At 40.3% G+C, this 16,271-nt stretch overlaps 1 protein-coding gene across 1 annotated transcript in view; it reads left to right on the forward strand.

The window, feature by feature from the left end:
• FAF1 (Fas associated factor 1) overlaps nucleotides 1–16,271 on the forward strand; it is a 236,228-nt gene that overhangs the window by 190,689 nt on the left and 29,268 nt on the right. The window contains exons 16-17 of the mRNA XM_077333794.1: nucleotides 8,876–8,956; nucleotides 10,560–10,637. Coding sequence (XP_077189909.1) covers nucleotides 8,876–8,956; nucleotides 10,560–10,637 — 159 coding nt within the window. The remainder of the gene's footprint in view (nucleotides 1–8,875; nucleotides 8,957–10,559; nucleotides 10,638–16,271) is intronic.

The following is a 16,271-nucleotide window of genomic DNA, read 5'->3' on the forward strand; positions in this document are numbered from 1 at the left end:
CCAAGACTCTTCAGCCCTTCCTTATAGGGAAGGTGATCCAACTCTAATCATCTTGATGTCTTTCTCTGAATGCTTTCCAGCTCTGCAACGTTCTTTTGGAGATACAGCGATGAGGACTGTACACAATATTCTGAATGAGACCACACCATAGGGACATTTACAATATCAGCCATTTCATTATCAATAAATAATAATCCCTTTCATAATAATCCCTTTTTGCCTATTTACTGCTGCAGCACATTGGGCTGACACTTTCATAGAGATATTCACTATGACACCAAGATCCTTTTCCTTCTCAGTCTCAGCTAGTTCAGACCCTATTAGTCGATACTTGAAGTTGGCATTTTTTTGGTCCCAGTATGCATCATCTTACATTTAACAAGATTGAACTTCATTTGCCACATTGTTGCCCACTCACCAAAGTCTGCAGAGGTCATCTTGGAGCGCTGCTCCATGCAAGTTGTCTCATAGCAGGTTACAGATAAAACCCCAATAAAACATACAATTAATTACCCCGTTAAAAGTAAAATTAATTCCCCCCCCATGGTGGTGACAATTCCAGCTAGCTGTTACCTGGTGCCAAGGGGACTCAGAGTGCCAGTTCACCAACACAGCGGTGGTCAGGTGGTGGAGACACTATTGGTCTCTAGTTCTCCTCTCTATTCATCTTCCCAACTACCAGGGGGGCTCTCAGATCTTCCAGGTCCAGCCTCAACTGGTGGAAGAGTTCTGTCTTGCAAGCCCTGCAATATGTCTGCATTCCACCTGATACCACTTAATTCAATTTCAGTTTTTGTTTTCTGCACAGCTTCATTCCTCCGATTTTTCCTGTGCAGAACCGGAGCTTGAATTCTGCATTACAGTGACCTTAATTGGATTTCTTTGGTGATGGGCTATAGTACCATCCCTTTTTCCGTCTTGGTTGATTTCAAGTTGGGCATGTTCATTTAAAATTTATAATGATGCCACATGAAGTTCATCATTCTGTTGTGTTTACTCTCTATTAACCATATTTTGCCACACACACATACCTTCTGTATACTGTAAGTCATCTTCAGACTAATACTTTTAAAAATTACCTTTGCAGGAAATTTTGGGCTTATAGAGGATTAATTTTTTAAAAGTATTCTAGAGGGAGAGGTGGGGGGAGGGGAGGTAGGAGGGAGAGGAGAGCTGGGAAGGAGGCAACCCACCCCTGGTCTTCAGCTGATTTCTCCAGACGCCCTCCTTCACTAACAAGAAACTACCACTGTGGGTGGCCTTCCAGCAGCTCTCACTGTTTAGCAGGTGACCACCTAAACCCCTCTGTGACACTGGCTATGATACAGTTAAAAATCAAAACAGTATAAGATAATAAACATCATGAAAAACAGCATTATACATTCCTGCTACTTTGAATCAACAGAAGCTTTCCAATTGTCTTTGAGGTAAGCTTGCCCGCTGTGGGTTGGGAAATACCTGGAGATGTTGTGGCTGGAACCTGAGGAAGGCACGGTTTGGAGAAAGGAGGGACTTCAAGGGAGTATAATGTGAAAGAGTTCATATTCCAAAATAGCCATTTTGTCCAGGTGAACTGACCTCTGTTGTGGGAAATCTCCAGGTGGTGGTTGGAGCAGAAGGGAAGGCAACCGATTTTGGCATGTAGGGAAACAAAGCCAGAGCAAATTTACCATTATAGCAATATTTACCAGATCCTGAAGATGAAACTCAAATACTTTGGCCACCTCATGAGAAGGAAGGACTCCCTGGAGAAGAGCCTAATGCTGGGAGCGATCGAGGGCAAAAGAAGAAGGGGACGACAGAGAATGAGGTGGCTGGCTGGAATCACTGAAGCAGTCGGTGCAAACTTAAATGGACTCTGGGGAATGGTAGAGGACAGGAAGGCCTGGAGGATCATTGTCCATGGGGTCACGATGGGTCGAACACTACTTCGCACCTAACAACAACAAAAGCAATATTTATTTTAAAATTCCAATAAAGATTCTGAGCACTTCCTTTCACAGGCATCTTGGAAAATAAGGAGCTTCTGCTTTTCATTCTCAACTTCTAGTTTTTGTAACATGTTACCTTAAAGCAGGCTTTCTCTACCAGTGTTTCGTGAAACCCTGGAGTTTCTTGACAGTCCTGGAAAGATTTCCCAAATGGGGGGGGATTAATTATTTGTAATATATGTTAAATTGCTAAGTGTTTATCAGGTATATGACCATATATGGTCATGTCTGCCTGCCTCCCCTCCCAAAATGGCCAATGATGGACCTGGGAGGGGTGGGAAGGGGAGCTTATGCATAATCATGTACAATTTCAAATTAAATTAGCTAAAAATATTCTGTGGCATGAATAAACATTATACAAAAAGTATAGGTATTTTTATATCTTCTGTTGTGCCATTAACTAAACCATATACCATAATTTGAAACATATCCAAAACATAACTTTTGATTTGTTATCCAGTATACCTAGCATAATAATGCAAATAACTTCACCTTACTGATCAAAAGTGATGTCTTCTGAGGGAAGAGTAAGAAACAGTACTACAATGTAAAACAGGCAAATTTACCCCCCTGGGGGCTAGCTTATCCCTCTTACTGGAAATATATTTCCATCCTATTTTTTAAAAAATTTACCCATCTTATTTTGGTTTGTTTAGTTTAGCCAAAAATGGTTCAAAGTATTCTTTTTAATAATCAAGACAAGCATTGAAATAGGCAAATGCAAAGAAAAACTAACAGACAAGATTTTATTCTAGCATTCAACTTTTAAAAACCTGGCCTTCAATATACAATAGGACATGAGATTTGAATTAGGAAAAATATTAAAACCCTACCCTGCGTCTCCATCCTTCCCTTTCAGCATTGGGTACCCTTCAAGTAGGGGAAAGTAAGAATGACTGGGGTGCTGGAAGGAGTGTAAATCTACCTCCAATGGGTTTTTACAAACTGACAAGTATAGACAGTTGAAAGAGTTCAGACATTTCCCTTAGGTTTAGTTTTATTCTTTAGATCGGACTATGAAAAGGATGTCTGGAATGTAAAAAATATATTATGCATGACTGCCTTACTTTGGCTCAAAGATGTGAAATGCCATAGCTAAACTACATGTCAAAGTGAACAGTTTCCTACTCAGATGCGTCATCTGATCAAGTTCATGATTAGACAATGGAAAACTGTTTATCTAAGTAAGAGATTTAGCTACCTAAAATATTTGCAGAGGTTTTTTTAAAAAATACTATGTTCTAATTGAATTTAATGTTACATTGCAGAACAATCTATTTGCAGTACAGGGATTCATGAGTATAGAAATACTGAGAAATTATGATAACTTCCTTACTTGAAAAATAAATATTTGCATACTGTTGGCAACAGCCTTGCTCCCAAGACATCTTGGCCTTTTGCAACATCAGTGAAGGACACGGATTTTTTTCACAGTACTTCTGCCTATGGCTGTATTAATCCTTTGCACTACTAGGGTAGAACAAACTCTACCAATAAAATGTGTTTGATTTCCCTTCTTACTACTGTACCACAGTTATATTTGGTATGGATAAATGGCCTGGGACACTCAGTATTCTACAGACACTATACCTCTGAGTGTTCTTTGTAATCACATCCACTGTGCCAACATTGTACACCAGCACTGCAACAAGGAGGAGAGGCAGATTTTATCTACCAGGTGTGTAGTTTCCTTTTAAAAAATTATTTATAGACCACCATTCTCACTGAAACTCAAGGCAGATCATCACATGATATAAACAGTAATCAGACAACATTAAGATTTAACCAGCATTGCTTTTGAGAAGGCTTTACCATGAAGCAAGGAGAAACAGCTCATTTTGTAAAGCAGATTCTAAAGGAATCTTCTGTTTCCAAACCATATCAAAATAATGGTTTCATATTTTACAAAGAGTGAGCTGATTATCAACAATCTCATACTGAGAGTGACCAAAATTATTCTCTCAAGTATATCCTAAAGCCTTAGGCCACTGTGCAAACTGCCTACAGATTAGCCTTTGTAATGATCAGACAGAAATTATACTAGACAAAGGATTGAACTCTAGCTAGATATTTCAGTTCAGAACTATTTTGCTCACGATGTCTAGTGTTTTTTTTGTAAATTTCAGATACAAAAGAAGCTACTTGATAGTTTTTAGGGAAACGTACATCCATGTTAGGGTGAGGGAAGCACATTCATTCTTGAATTGACCTTCTGATTCAAGCATTACTGGTTCTATAATGGTCTTTCAGCAAATATAAACTTCTGGTGTTATTGAAACACCAGTATTGCATTGAAATCAATGGGCTTAAAAGGGTTGCTCTGCTTAGGATAGCATTGTAACTTGTGTAACTAGCCACTACTTGAGATCAGTAGCTCAGGACTTTACTTGTGTGTTGTGCTGCTTAGTAAAGCAACTGCTTATGTGATCATTATCAGCATGCAACTTTTACCATTGCAACTAATATTTTACATTTAAATTAAATGTAAATGCTAAATGTAAATGCTAAAATTAGCATTTGATAAAAATATCTAATGCTAAAAATCTAATATATGTAATGTATTTAACATGTATATATTTTAAGAGGCTAATTGCTTAAGTATATGTATATAAGCATTGGGAATCCAAGTTCTACAATTTTGGATTTAATACTGAGAAACCATGAGCTACACTGTGGGTCCATCTTTAAGTAAAAGATTAAGCTAGATGACTCCACTCTAAAAAGTATTTTGAACCAAAATTTAAAAATTATCAGCCAAACGTTGGCCAAGCTTAGGACACAACATAGTATAGGGCACACAGAATCACAGAATCACAGAATCATAGAGTTGGAAGGGGCTATACAGGCCATCTAGTCCAACCCCTTGCTCAACTCAGGATCAGCCCAAAGCACCCTAAAGCATCCAAGAAAAGTGTGTATCTAACCTTTGCTTGAAGACTGCCAGTGAGGTGGAGCTCACCACCCCCTTAGGCAGCCTATTCCACTGCTGAACTACTCTGACCGTGAAATTTTTTTTCCTGATGTCTAGCCTATATCATTGTACTTGTAGTTTAAACCTATTACTGCGCGTCCTTTCCTCTGCAGCCAATGGGAACAGCATCCTGCCCTCCTCCAAGTGACAACTTTTCAGATACTTAAAGAGAGCTATCATGTCCCATCTCAACCTCCCTTTTCTCCAGGCTGAACATTCCCAAGTCCCTCATCCTATCATCTTAGGGCTTGGTCCCTTGGCCCCAGATCATCCTCATCGCTCTCCTCTGTACCCTTTCAATGTTATCTATGTCCTTCTTGAAGTGAGACCTTCAGAACTGCACACAGTACTCCAGGTGTGGTCTGACCAGTGCCGTATACAATGGGACTATGACATCTTGTGATTTTGATGTGATGCCCCTGTTGATACAGCCCAAAATGGAATTTGCCTTTCTTACCGCTGCATCACACTGCCTGCTCATGTTTAGTTTACAATCCACAAGTACCCCAAGGTCTCGTTCACACACAGTGTTACCTAGAAGCGTATCCCCCATCCATTAGGCATGCTTTTCATTATTCTGACCCAGATGCAGAACTTTACACTTATCTTTATTAAATTGCATCTTGTTCTTTGCCCATTTTTCCATTGTGTCCAGATCTCATTGAACTCTGTCTCTATCTTCTGGAGTATTTGCCAGTCCTCCCAATTTGATGTCATCTGCAAACTTGTTGAGTAGTCCCTCCACCCCCCCATCTAGATCATTAATAAATATGTTAAAAAGTACCGGGCCGAGCCCTGAGGTACCCTGCTACTCACCTCCCTCCAGTCTGATGAAACACCATTGACAACAACTCTTTGAGTGCGGTTCTCTAACCAATTCCCTATCCACCTAACTATCTGAAAATCCAGATTGCAGTCCTTCAATTTATCCATCAGAACATCATGGGGCACCAATACATGGGTGCACCAAGGATTTTTTTTTATAATTTTATTATTTATTATTATATGAAGCATTTACAGAAAAGTAAAGAGAAAAAAGCGACCAGCTGATATGGTTTGCCATCCTCTTTTAACATACATATTCAGTTCCCATCACCTATTAATCCTAATCTAGAAGTTTTTACCATTTTTCTTAGCAAAATGATTGTTAATACATATGAGAATATGATCTATTATAAGAATATATTCTATTATTATCTTAAGTGATATACGGTCAGTCCCTTCATAAATTGGCCCTGACCTAAGAGTTACTGCTGCTGTCTTGTTAATACATATGAAGTATAGTTTGTCATCTTCTTTTAGCATACATATTGGCATACATATTCAGTTCCCATCACATATTGATCCTGATCTAGAAGTTATTACCATCTTTCTTAGCAGAGTAATTGTTGATACATATGAGAGTATAATCTATTATAAGAATATATTCTATTATTGTCTTAGATGATATAAAGTCAGTTATCTTCATATACTGGTCCTGTCCTAAGAGTTACTGCCGCTGTCTTCCCCACAGGAAACCAGGAGAATGCTCCACTGTTCAACACATCCTTCAGGTGGTCGCAGAAAATGAAATTGTGTTTTTTTCCATAGTAGAGTATTTCTGATTGTCCTTCTGTCAGGGCCAAAGAAGTCTCTTGCTTGATTCTTGCTTGCAGTCACCTTTAAGTCGGCTCTGTATACTTTATCAATCTGGATCTCTTCCTCTGGTCGCACAGAGATATCTCCTGATAGCTTTTTGCGTGCTGTCGCCTTTGAATAGACTCTTTTTATTTTGCTGATCCAAGTAACTTCCTGCTCTAAATAGACTTCCAGGTTTTTGGTGCTTTTCTTCCTTAAATCTGTTTTCCCAAGTTCTTCCAAGGTGCTTTGGATTTTTACGTCCCTAGCTCTCTCCCCCTCCTGTTGATTAACTTCCAGACATTGAATTCTCGTTTGTATTGTTGACTGAGCTGTGTCCTCTTCAACGGCTCTCTCCAGACTGTCGGCTCCATCCAAAAGCTCCCCCTTAGTCCCTCGGATTTCCTTTTCCACCTTATTGACTGCTTTCAGTATCTTTGAGTTCCCTTCGCATAACAAATGGAAAAGCTGTGCCTTAGTTAATTTTTCCATGGTTCTAGGCAGTCACAAAGTATAAACAGAAAGTCTCGTGAGGTCTCACGGGAGCACGAGCGATCCCAAATTATCAGTTTGTCCATCTCCGTATCAAGTCAGCTTCCCCCACTGAACTCTCTCCAGCAAAGCTTTAAAGTCTCTTTTTCTTAAGCTCTCTCTTTGTTTGGTTAGTGGGTATAATTAGCTGGGAGCCTCTCACTCTACGAAAGAAGGAATTCACTTGTAAATTGGTTGAGGAGGGGGGGGGAGAGCTTGTGGGGAGAGAAAAGGAAAAACCAGAAAGCTTTCAATCCTTACTGTTGTAGACTTCAGCTCCTGTCAGTCTAGTAAAAGATGATCTGGGAAGAATGTAGGGTCAGCTGGTCGTTTCAGGCTTAGAAAGTTATTTACGACAAGGGCGCCATCATGACCTTAAGCACATGCCGCGGTTGATCCGGAGAGCTTCGTCTCTTTCCCTCTCCACGGATCTGTAGGACCCTCAGGATGCCGTTCCCGGTTCCTGGGGCGACCGGCGAGCAGATTTGCGTATCTGCTCAGGTCCGCCAGGTGCGGTTGCTCCTGACCCTCAGCATGGCTTAAGAGCCGGACAGAAGCCCAGATGTTACGGCGCCATCTTCAGTCGTTCTCTCCCCTGCGCATCAAGGATTTCATTGAAGAAGGTTCCCTGGATCATTTCTATCTTTCTATTGAGAGTCTTTGCCCAAATAGGAATACCGTAAAACAACTGGGATACAGTTTTAGCATTAAAGATTCTTATGGCTGCTGAGACATATTGGTTGCCATACAAGAAATAAAAACATTTAATTTGAGCTGAGGAATACTTAGCTAAATTCAATTGAGGTCACGATTCAATTGAGGTCACTTAAGGTTATAATTAATTGTAATGCTTAAGTAACATCTTTAACTTGTGCAATCGCCTTGCTAACCAACACTACATCATGTGTAGCTTAATTTTTAATACTTGTTTATTGAGTCAGAACTAAGATGTTTTAAATCAGCCTATTTTATCCTGGTTTAGTTTTTAATATTAGCGTATTTTACCCTATTATATTACCCTGCTTGGCTGTATTTGCCTCTTATTTTTTTATGCCAATAAAGGTATTATTATTATTATTATTATTATTATTATTATTATTATTATTATTATGTATATAAGCATCATCTGGTATGTTCCAGCTCTGACCATGGCTTACAAATTTCTTTTAAGGTTTTCTTTATGTTTCTAATTTTGATTAATGTATTCATATGCATACATTCTTCATATATTTATATATATGCGTCAATTCTCACCAGAAATGACCAAGTGTGCTTGAGCCTTATAAAGGCTGAGTACACTAGTTTAGCAGCCTAATAGCCAAACTAGCCTGATCTCAGATCTTGGAAACGAAACCAGGTTGGCCACAGTGATGGGTAGAGGCAAGGTAAGAAAGGGGGATGTTCTCTCTCTGCTATGGTATATAATACAGATATTACTGGCATAACCTTGACCTTCCCAACCAGTCATGGCTATCTCCATGGCTATCTCCATGGAACTTTCTGGGGGATAAGCGAATTCCTGCATACCAGATTCACAGCTGAACCACTGTATGAACTAACAGGCTTGTTATAAGACAGGGGCGAGCAACTATCAATTGAGGGGGAGGAGGCTGGCTGACACCTGCAAGCAGTCAGAATGGTAAAAGATGATATTTTTATGTGTAATTTTCCTTTGGCTTCTTGCTTTACAGTTATTACCATCTAGTATGAAATAATATCAGGGTTCTAAGTTGATTTTTGATGTGCCTTTCTTTTTCTCTCCCAGGATGAACGTGAGGCCCGAGAGAATGTGAAGAGAGAACAGGATGAAGCTTATAGAATCTCACTTGAAGCGGACAGAGCAAAGGTAAGTTCAGTGCTATGTCTGTGTAGTATTCAAGATACTATTCATGCCTCCTGAAATAAGTAGTAATATGCAGTAGAGTCTATGGATGCATGGAGCCAGCATTCTTTAGAACTGACTGACACATGAGGCTATTACTTCAGTTCTGAAAATTGCTAAGAGACACAGCATGAGAGACAGTCTTCTCCTAGGTTTCAGCATAAACTGAATTCTTCCAGGGCTTCCTTATATATATACTACTCATATATTGGCTTTGAACCACCAGAGCTATTCCATGGGCAGAAGGATGGGCATAGCTGTTCCATGGGCAGAAGCCTGTAGATTATGCAATACCAGTCCCTGTGCAGGAGCAGCATTTCAGAAGGCATTTTGCAGTGGTTGACATTGTTTTCTGCATGTCGAAATTCTTCTGCCCATGTAAAAGCTCCATTGTATCTGAGCCATAGTCCATAAGCTGCCATGCTTTGACACATTATTACATAATCCTATGTTTCATTGTGCTTGTCAGACCAGGCAATATAATACGACATGTCTTGCCCAGAGCATTGAATTTGAAGTGATTTGTAAGTTAATAAAATGGCCAAGAATTCTCACTCAGCCTTCTCTTTGACATACTATTTTTGCGTATGCAGAGGAAGTTTAGACGTAGACATAGGAGATATACTTAATGGAGAAAGTACATGTATTCTTAAGTAATTGTTTTTGGAATGTTTTATTGGTATTTTAATGGTATTTTATTGTTACGGGGTTTTATCAACTGTTACCCACCACAAGCCAGTTAACATGGTTAAGATTATTACTTATTATGTATGTTTTATAAAACAATGTTGGAAGCTTTACTAAGCTGGTATGTTGGAAGGGGTGGGGTATAAATAGAATGTAAATATATAAATAAAATTTGATTGTGGTTCAAGTCCCACAACTAACAAAAATACTACTTGAATTGTTTCTGTATAATTTATGTTTTATCTTGTCAGTAATTAAGTGCTCCTAAAGTCTGTTCACTATTATGCTTAATAGACATCTAGAAATCTTCAAGCTTCCATGTACTTGCCAAGTAATTCAATAGTTAATTTGGGGAATAAAAATTCAGTGGCAATAAGGAACAAGGCATCAACATGTTGTATACCCTTCTGGGCATTGTTAGCATCACACCATAGAACAATGAACTGGTCTTTGAACAGTCTCCCCCTCTCTCCAAAAAGAAGCTCATCCAGTAACCAAACTGTTGAGTCCAGGTGAAGTAAAATATTCTAATTTGTATCACAGATATATTATCCAATGTACATGCTGTCCAATAGTATAAACAGGAACAGATTATCAAACTTATTTGTAACTGACACTGAGGCTGAAGAAATAACCAATGGCAGTCTCAGCATCTTCTTTTATATTAGTGCTTGTTAGTTGCTACTGATAAATGAAGATATTTGGTAATTTCTCTTAGGTGGGTGGGACTCATATTACTGACTTTGCCATTTTCCCTTTTTGTCCTGGTTTGTGAATAAGTTTAAAAGAAGAGTTGCTTGCTACTTAACAAAGACATGATTGGAAAAACATGATATATCTTGATAAATCTTGTATGACACTTTTCTACTCTATTCCATAGAGAGAAGCACAAGAAAGAGAAATAGCAGAGCAATTTCGTTTAGAACAGATTAGGAAAGAACAAGAAGAAGAACGCGAGGTGAGATATAGTTTTGGTTCAATTATAAGTAGAAAGAATAAACTTAAAGTTTGAAAAATGAAAGGAAAAATTTCAGAATTCATATTTCTTTCAAGAAGTACCCTTGTGGTACAAAAAATTGTAATATGGTCCCCAAGGTATTTTTTTACTGTTGTAGAAGAAACACAATTAGACAGAGCAGAGGGAATGTATACGAAACCATGCCTGTAACCCAGTTTCAATATTATCAGTAATGTGTCTTCTGAAAAGGCTCTTATTCTGTATATTATTTTTGCGTGTAATTTTTCCTTCTTTATTGTCTCTTGCTATCCTACATATTCTCATTACTTCCCTTAATACCTAAGGTAGCTAACACTCCAAATCCACAAAATGCAGCAATAAATTCAGTGAAATCTAAATACACAACTAAAATATAAAAATACAATTACTAGTATTTTAAGTGATATTGAAATAAGACCAATAGTCTCCGACTGAAGACGTACATCTAGAACAGTGAGCCTCTGTGAAATCTCATTCACCAAGCAGGATATGCATCATCCTTGCTGTGAAGCTAAGAAGTACTTTACAGTCAGTACCTAGTGGAAAATCTCTTGTGAGGTACTGTGATAAAAGAAAACAATATATCAAGGGCTTATAATATCTCAAGAAGAGTTTCCTTGCACTTATTGCTGTTGGGGTCAGAATTTATGCAACTGGAATGGTCATACATGAGTTTTAAGGTGTAAATGTGTGCTTTAGGACACAGGCAGTGACACAACCAAATGGATTTGTACCAGTCTGGTATAGTTTCTGACCTTCAAAGACTCTTATGACAGAAAGATTGCTGTACTTTATTTATTCTTTCCACAATCTTGAAAGTCAGGCTATCCAAAAGATTTCTTTGGCATATATCTTGCAGACCTGGCAGCTGCAATGTTTAACTCTATGTTGTTTGTTTCAAGAATGTCCTATTGAAAGCTAAGGTGACATATTTGGTCAGTACTAGTGTTTTTATACAGTTAAAGTGACTTATGCAGTTGGTACTGGTGTCTTATATCCATTAAAACATGACAAGAAATTAGAACTGAAGAAACCCAGAGAACTGTGCATTTCCCATAATCTTTGTTTTGTTTGCATAATTCTCAGGGTTTCTTCAGTTTTGATGTTTTGTGACTGAGCTTGATAATGATAGTGATAATGGTACCTCTATTGGCACAAGGGAGAGACAGATACAACCAAACAAAGTGAATTTTTAAAAAGTCATTTAAAATATCTTGGATCTAGCTCGATATTGTGACTGAGCTTAATGGTGTCCTTGTGTTGATATGAATCATAACAACAGTCCCCAAATAAAGTGATAACATAGTCTCTCTGCCTTCAGGGAAGGGTGGGATAGAAATATAATATTAAATTAAAGATAAAAGTTGTGCTCTGTGCACTTTAATTTCTTTCTCCTCTTTATGTTGATGTTCTGTATAGATGGAATATATCCTTCTGCAATATTGTGTTTATTAAGCTGGGCTTTAGAAACAATGGCCTTTTGGAAACTGTTTTCTTACACAAAGCAGCAGAACCAGTCCTCATTCCAACCTGTAACTGGCTTTCCTGATTTTAATGCAAATTGCAATAATGAAAAGAAAATAAGATCTATTTGTATAGCAATACAAAAGCACTGTTAACAATGCTATTTACTAACACTCCCCATGTTCAAGTGTGCAGATTACCTATATTCTATTGTTGTGCGATAGTGTTTGCTTACATAAGGGACTTGATGTTCAGCATTTCTGTTTGAGATCCAGTCACTCATCTATTCACATACTGAATATCTCTTCTTAATCAACAGTAAGCCAACCCCAGGAGTTGTTAACTTTATTCTTCCCATCATTGTTCTTTAAGTTAGTCAACTGCATTGGAATATCCAGTGTAAATAGCCATTTGCTGCTGAAGCACTAGAGACTGGTTACTTTAGACAGGATGGTATGCTTTGCACAATGAAAATACCTCTAATGAGCTACTGTTGTTTATTTTTCTCTGGTCTAATTGCTTATCTTAGGTAAATAATGTTGCATCTGTTGTGCAGCAATGGGAAATGTCAAAACAAAAAGGTAGAAAGCAGGTGCTTGAGGAAGGAAAATAGAAGGACATAATAAAAATACACCTATTTTCAAAAGCAGGAGTGCATTGACTAGATAAAAGATCAAAAGGAGTAACATAAAGTATTGTTGTGTGTTGCCTTGGATTTCAAATTCCATTTCTAATAATTAATGGTAAGATTGTCTAATAAACAGGATTATCTATCAGGATAATTGAACAACTTTGTATTTTGGCCCTTATGTTCATCTAAGAACTTTTCTTTATGTGTATTGGGCCCTTTCCTATTGCCTTTTGTCATAATCTATAGAACATTATGACGTCCCTTTTACCTGTAAGGATAAATTTGGAGTGGAGGAAGATCACAGCATGTTGCTTTTTTTACACTTGGGAAGGGAGGGGCACCTACTTGGAGAGCAAAGTATATTGTTTGAGTACCTGGTAACCCAACATGAGTAATTGCACATACTACACAGTTGTTTTTATGTCAACAAAATGTCAACAGAATGTCAACAAAAGCCATCAGGATTCCCCACACTGTTTCCCACCTTTTACAGGGTGATGTAGAGGGAGCAAAGCATCCGTTCTTCAATCTTGTCTCTGCCACCACTGAGAGTGCCGTCTTCTAATGCTGACAGTCAGATCCAAGCATCTTTGGATTAAAAATTACTGACCACCTCAGGCCCAGCAATGAAAAAAGCTAATACTCTGCTCCTGTATCTCCACCCCCCCCAAAGCTCCTTGGAACTACCACCTAAAAACGCTTGACATAAACACAAGAACATGGAGAAGCTTTCCAAGACAAAGTTTTCATCTACCCTCACCCTAAAAACTCAGCTCCTCACAAACCGCCATGGAACTAGTCAAAGAGGCAGTCTCTGTCTCGACAATACCTTCTCTATCAGGCCACTCACTGTACTCATCCTATTATGCCTCAGAAGATGAAATACAAGTCTCAGTACCTTCTAACACTTGTCCTCAATCTACCATTCAGATCCCCCACCCTAACTGGAACTGATAAATTTATATTGGATGTCATCCTAGGCATGTGCAAGGGGCCCCCGATTCGGACCGTTTCGGATCTGAATTGGGCCGATTTGAACCATTTTGGATTCAGATCGGGCCGATTCGGATCAATTCGGAGCTGTCTGAATTGATTTGGAGCCAATGCAAGTCAATTGGGCCATTGACTTGCATTGGAAATCCTTCCCCTGCCTTTCCCGGGGGCTGGAAGAGAGGGAGTGTAAGTTACAGCCCTGAAACTTCTTGGGGAGTTCAGGGAGGGTCTTCCCTGACTCCCCTGCAAGTTTCAAGAAGATTGGACCAAGGGGTCCCATCTAGGGGCTCCCAAAGAGGGTACACCTATCCGCTCCATTGGATAGAATGGAGGTTCGGAAATCTCTGGTTTTAACTTGATTTCCCATAGACTTCTATGGGAAAAGGTCTTTGGGAGCCTCTAGGATTGGACCCCCTGGTGCAATCTTCCTGAAACATGCAGGGGAGCTCAGGGAGGGTCTTGCCTGAGTTCCCTGCAAATTTCAGGATGATTGCACCAGGGGGTCCCATCCTAGGGGCTCCCAAAGAGGGAATTGTGGGACCCTCTTTGGGAGCAGGACCCCCTGGTGCAATCTTCCTGAAACTTGCAGGGGAGCTCAGGGAGGGTCTGAGGGCTGATTTGGACATTTCCGAGCCGAATATGCACATGCCTAATCCTGACCACTGTGCCAAGAGCTTCCTTAAGTTGTGATCAAGCAGAAGCAGATCATTATCCTCTAGATCAGTGGTCCCCAATGTGTGGGCTGCGGCCCAGTGCCGGGCTGCGAAGGCCATGGCACCGGGCCGCGGCTCCCTCTCCCCGCCCCCCCCGCAGTAAAAAACTTCCCAGGCCGCAAGCTTGCGGCCCGGGAAGCTTCTTACTGCGGGAGGGCGGGGAGAGGGAATCAGGGCCGGGCCGCGCATCGTGCATGCGCGGCCCGTGCGGGCGCGGCCTGCGGGTGCAGCCTGATGTGCGGGCGTGGCCTGTGCGAGCGTGGGTGCGGCCCACAGGCGCGGCCCGAAACGCAGGCGCAGGCGCGGCCCACGGGCACGGGCCAATGCGCGGGCGTGGCCCGATGCCCTGCCAGTCCCCAGCCTTAGAAAGGTTGGGGACCACTGCTCTAGATTACCGATCCCCAACCTGTGGGCCGCGGACCACATGTGGTCCTTCAACTAATTGGAGGTGGGCCCCGAAGGACACCTTCTCCCCCCCCGGGCCTTTACTTCATCCCCCCGGCCCTTTACAACACACAGGTGTCATTGTCTCCCATCACTCCCAGTTGCAGAGAAACAAGTTCAGGGTTCCCATTGATTTGTCATTGTCATGAGTTAAAATAGTGAATATTTTCATGAGTGAAAATAAAATGTTCCTTATGTTCATTGTTGTGGTGTGTCTGTATCTTATTTTGAAGGGATGTTTAAACATTACCATAGCGATCAGAGAGCATTAGGGCAATGGTTGAGAGTAGAGGAGTAAACTACCCCCCCACCCGGCCTCAGTAAAAGGCATTGAGTGGTCCCCGGTGAGTGGTCCCCGGCGTTGAGTGGTCCCCGGTGATAAAAAGGTTGGGAACCACTGCTCTAGATGATCCAGAACTTCTACCAGATCCACAGGATCTTTGTTCAGTCTTTCAGCGGAATGACTTTTTACTATGACCAGCCTCCTTATTCGAAGAGACAAGCTACACTCTAAACCATTACCTGACAATGCTATGCCAGAATGGCTGTATACTCCTTGAGCGATAATGTTTGCATTTATAATGAACAATTCATTCAAATAGCTTGATCCCTTGAACCAGATGGTCCTCCAAGGCAACAGATCTAGTATTTGGATTTATGCATCCTGGTAACACGGGACCTCTTACCTCCCCCATAATACACAGCTTACTGAAATTCACAAATGAACCTTGGCCAAATCCAGCATCAGTGTTGACTTCCTCTAGATCAGTGGTTCTCAACCTTCCTAATGCCGTGACCCTTTAATACAGTCCCTCATGTTGTGGTAACCCCCAATCATAAAATTATCCAAGTAAATCATCAATCAACCATTCATTTGTACTAGACTTCACTTAAGAGTACTATGTTCAGTTTTGGGCACCACAGTTGAAGAAGGATGTAGACAAACTGGAGCATGTCCAAAGGAGATCAATAAAGATGGTGAGGTGTTTGCAGACCGAGTCATATTAGGAAAGGTTGAAGTAGATATTTAGCCTGGAGAGAAGTTGACTAAGAGGTGATATGATAGCCATCTTCAAGTACTTGAAAGGATATCATATAGAGCAGTGGTCCCCAACCTTTTTATCACCGGGGACCACTCAACACTTGACAATTTTACTGAGGCCCACTGCCCTAAAGCTCCCTGACTCTGGTCGCTATGGTATAGTTTAAACATCCCTTCAAAATAAGATTCAGACACGCCGCAAAAATAAACATAAGGAACATTTTATTTTCATGGAAATTTTAACTCATGACAATGTCAAATCAATAGGAACCCTGAGCTTGTTTCTCTGCAACGAGATAGTCCCATGT

The sequence above is a fragment of the Paroedura picta genome, chromosome 4 (genome assembly GCF_049243985.1).
Source record: "Paroedura picta isolate Pp20150507F chromosome 4, Ppicta_v3.0, whole genome shotgun sequence".
Classification (NCBI taxonomy): Eukaryota; Metazoa; Chordata; class Lepidosauria; order Squamata; family Gekkonidae; genus Paroedura; species Paroedura picta.